We start from the raw sequence: 4,285 nt of genomic DNA, 5'->3' as shown, positions 1-4,285 counted from the left end.
TGGAGAGCAGCTGGGAGCAGCCACTTCTTCAGCTGCTGCAGCCAAGGGCAGTGAAACAAGTCCTGGGAAAGCCCTTTCCCCCCTGCTTCTGCACTGCTACTCCACTACTGTAATTTTCCCCCTGCCCTTTTAATCCTAAAACCAGAAAGTTGGGAGAGGTTGACAGGTCAAGCTCCCTTGCAGGCACATACATGTTCTCCTTCATTGCAATCCACTCTAATCACAGAGGAGCAAAGAGAACTAACTCTCCGTGAATAAAATGGAATGAACCCAGATGTTTGGAATAATCCCTGAAATGCGATTAAAACCAAAAGAGGTTAGATGTTGATACCAAAATATTGATATATTTTATTTAATAGTAAAAGAGGGAAAGAAAAGAGAAAAAAAAAAAGAGAAAATAAAAAAAAAGAAAAGAGAAACGGGAGAGAGTCGGGGGAGGGAAGACAGGGAGAGTGACAGAGACACAGATTAATATTATAACACTTCTCAATAAAGTTTCGGCTGGGGCTAGGGACGCAGAGCAGCCACAAGCCAGAACATCGCTCATGGTAAGTAGGGACAGGATAGAAATTTTCATAACGCGTCAATTACCACCTGATTTGTCCAAGGTGGACGGGCTACCTTTACCTAACCCGGAAAAGGAACATATAGTATTTATATGTGTTCGAAAAATAGAAGCATATCACCCCTCCATGGGTCCCAGCAATGCTTCCTTGTTCTCCTCCATCTGGTCTTCTTGGTGGTGAGGGTATCATGCCAAAATGTATAGAATCCAATGGATTAATCTACATTTGGGTAGGTGGAAACACACAAGTACCTCCCTGAGGGGAACCAGTTGGACACTGTCCATCAAGACTGTAGATCTGTTACATCATGTAGTATCATGTGCAGCTCTGGTGCAGGGTCTGGGAACCCCTTTGGGGGGGCTTTCATGAGCCATGACACCCCCTCTGCTGTGTCCCATGTGAATGTTCCATAGATGTGGCTTTCCAGGGGTGGGAGGCCATGCAGCTGGGTTGGTCTGCACAGTGGAGGATGGGTGTTCACTGCCTCTGACCAGAGGGTTTTTTGCTATACACAGAAAACCTTTGCTCCTCTTCCGTTTGGTGTAGGGGTTGGTGCAAGCCTGGCAGCAGATAACCCTGGGGCTATAGTCTCCCCCCCTGAAGGTGCTGGGCTTAATCCTCCTGTGAAAGTATTCTTCTCCCCAAGCCCAGACCTGAGAGTAGTGTCACTTTATCTTATCTCAAATCAATTGACAGTCCAGGGCCTCAGTCAGGAGGCCCATTCAAGGTGCACTGGTCTTCAGTGCAGCTTTTGTTATACAATTTTGCTATAATAGGCAAAAGTCGTTAGTAAAAATATTTAAGCCATAAAGCATAATATTTCAGTCTCAGACATCCTTTTCCTCATTTCCCGTTGATGCAGGTGTAGGGGGTACTTTGAGATGATGCACAAAAGAGAGTAAATTTTACTCTTAATTTGGAAAACTAGCAATAGCTGCTTCAAGGATAGAAAGTTAAATCTGTTTTCAGAGACAGTGTGGGCTTTATTTCCTGCAGCTCCATTTCCTCCTGCATTTCATTGACAGAATATCATTCAGACTGCAATTCCTTAAGTACTTTACAGTTCTTGCATTTTAAAATGGTCTCCCATGTATATGTCATAATATATTTTTACTTTGATGTATAATATATTCTACTGTGATGACATAAAAAATCAGGAACTTAATAAAGAAATTTGAGGGGTTGAAGTGCTTGATTCCTAAAAAAAAAAAAAAAAAATCCAGTAAGGTAAAACTTATGGGCAGTTAGACTCTTCAAGGAAATAACCATAAAATCTTTATAGCATGAAGATTATTCTTGTTCTCTTCTTTGCATGGTTTCCTATGAAAATAAAGATCAGAACCTTAGAGTCTGTACAGTCCAGAGAAGATCTTGGGAAGATCTGTTCTTGCTGGTTCCTAATTCAAAAATAAACCACCACTTAATGAAAAAAGAAATTGCACATTCAAAGGCAATAATTCTTGGATTGAGTGCTGTTTTAGACTGTGGAGCTCATTGGCACATGGAAGTCTTAATTATTATTGAGAGTCTAGCGAAACAGTGGAGCACAGGAGCAGTCAGTAGTGTTAAGAATTTTAAAAGAGGTTCTTCCTCTTCATCAAAACTTAAGTTCAGCACAAGATTCTAAGAATTAAACCTTGGAGAGAGGAGTTAGGGGTGAGAAAATGCTGAAATAAAAACACGGAATATGAACTGGTTTGTTCTTATTATATTCAGTAGAGGGAGGAAATAAAATCTCATAAACACCATTCTTCTGCAGTGTTTGTACCTCTAAGAAATACAAGTGTGGGTACATTGATACTGAGAAGGAAAACAACCAGTTCCATGAATACCCATATTTCATTCTTAGAATTCTCTCTAAGCCAGAGCCAGCTCTTCAGGATTCATAGACACATACAGGATTCACTGCTTTGCTGCTGTTAAGTCTTGCTCATTCTCCTAAGGCCTTTTCCAGGAGGAAATTTTGGCCTTCTTTCCAGCTAGATGAGTGCAGCATCTCCCCTTCACCATAACAGAACAGGACTGCAAACTATGTACAATTATGATTGTTGCAAGCTGTGCTCACTTGCTTTTCTGTATGTTTCTAATTGGGAGAAAGTTATCATCTCTCAGAGAGAAGAGAAGAAGAAGAAGAAGAAGAAGAATTAATTCTGAGTAGTGTGAAATCTGAAAACAAACAGAAATTCTGTAAATTCACAAACATTTTAATAACTTGTGCATGTTTGTGGGAAAGGTAGCAAGAAAACACGAAAATAAGATATCGGGAGTTCTACTCACACCATGAGTATTCTGTTTTTTCCTCACAGCAGCCTGAGCTTAGGAGGATGAAGATTTTGGCCTAAACAACAAATTTTCTTGACATTGCTAAAGAGGCTGTCAGAGCAGATCTATCTGCAGCCTGTGAGCCAATTCAGGAGGCCTCTGTTGGTCCCTCACAGCTTAGTTCATGCAGTGTTTCATGCTGGAAGCCTTTGATGCCTGTGCTGATATAGCTGCTGTGGATTAAGTATCGTTTAATGGAGGAGAAATTTTACTAGCTCATTCTGTGTCACCTCAGTGGGACTGAAACACCAGATGTACCTCACTTTGCTCCCAGTTCCCTTTCATGTTGCATCACACCTCCTCTGTATGAATGGCACTGTTGCCATCTGTTCTCCAGCAATGGGGTTAAGCAGAATCTTCCTAAATCTGAAACCTGACTTTAATGACTTGTCTTTGTGGTGCAATGCAGGTTCTGGGTTGACCAATGTTAAGACAGAAGAGATATCTGAGGTTAAGATGGATGCAGAGTTCCGGCATGACTCAGGATATGAAGTTCATCATCAAAAGCTGGTAAGTAAACAAACAGTGCTTTCCACACATGCATTTTGAGTTGCTGATTCAATCTTGAACTAGTGAATAATTATGGCCATGTTTTGCTTGAGTGATGTGGATACTCAAAGTGCCAACAGAAAGTTATCATGTGAATAGATTATGATTTTTCTGGTTCTCTCTTCAATGGGAGTAAACCTGGAACAATGTCAGCGAAGAGGATGGGAAGTCACTGAGCCTTACATGAAAGGATATTCCAACAGTTCCTGTCCTTGCACTGCCATGTCACCGGATGTGCTTATATGGAGAATACTTGTCCCACAGTCCATCTGTCTCATACCGAAAGAGAAGGGATACAGAGGAAGGAAAATGCTGAGTTTAAGGAAACAAAAGAAAGAGCATTTGAGACACATAGCACAGTGCAGCAAGACATAGAATGACACTGATTCAGGAATAGAGTCCTTTCCAGCTGTGTGGTAGCACAGCTGGTAATGGTGTATGCACGGAGTATAACCTTTCACAAGAATGCCTGCTTGGGATAAAAGGAGATTCTCCACTGGCCTTAATTTTAGTTTGTGTTTGGCTTTTCTCTTGGTTTGAAAGACAGGTGTCTGCTAAGGAAGGCAGAAGCCTCCCTTGGAATGGCAGATGCAACCCCCTTCCCTCCAAGTTATTATAATTTTGAAATCAAGGGGGCTTTTAGGCAAAGATGTGGGAAATAGGAATAACAGTTCTTTACTATTATATATATAACCAGTCAAACAAACAACAGTAACTATGGCAGTAACAGCAAACAATCACAAACCCAGTCCCAGCCTTCTCAGCTGTCAGGACCTTTCCCCTTGGGTGCAGTTCCGCTCGCAGCCGGCAGGGGCGCTGGCGGCTCCCGGTGAGCAGGGCAGGTGCGA

The 4,285-nt window shown here is 41.8% G+C and overlaps 1 protein-coding gene across 4 annotated transcripts in view; it reads left to right on the top strand.

Annotated features, from left to right (window-relative positions):
- Window positions 1-4,285, top strand: part of APP (amyloid beta precursor protein) — a 176,983-nt gene that overhangs the window by 160,793 nt on the left and 11,905 nt on the right. For all 4 annotated transcript variants that reach the window (XM_008631658.2, XM_008631662.2, XM_008631661.2 and 1 more), the window contains one exon: window positions 3,298-3,398. In XM_008631658.2, coding sequence (XP_008629880.1) covers window positions 3,298-3,398 — 101 coding nt within the window. The remainder of the gene's footprint in view (window positions 1-3,297; window positions 3,399-4,285) is intronic.

Source organism: Corvus brachyrhynchos, unplaced genomic scaffold, assembly GCF_000691975.1.
Source record: "Corvus brachyrhynchos isolate BGI_N302 unplaced genomic scaffold, ASM69197v1 scaffold3, whole genome shotgun sequence".
Classification (NCBI taxonomy): Eukaryota; Metazoa; Chordata; class Aves; order Passeriformes; family Corvidae; genus Corvus; species Corvus brachyrhynchos.
The sequence above is the reverse complement of the archived record's forward strand: the minus strand, read 5'-3'. Positions and strand labels throughout refer to the sequence as shown.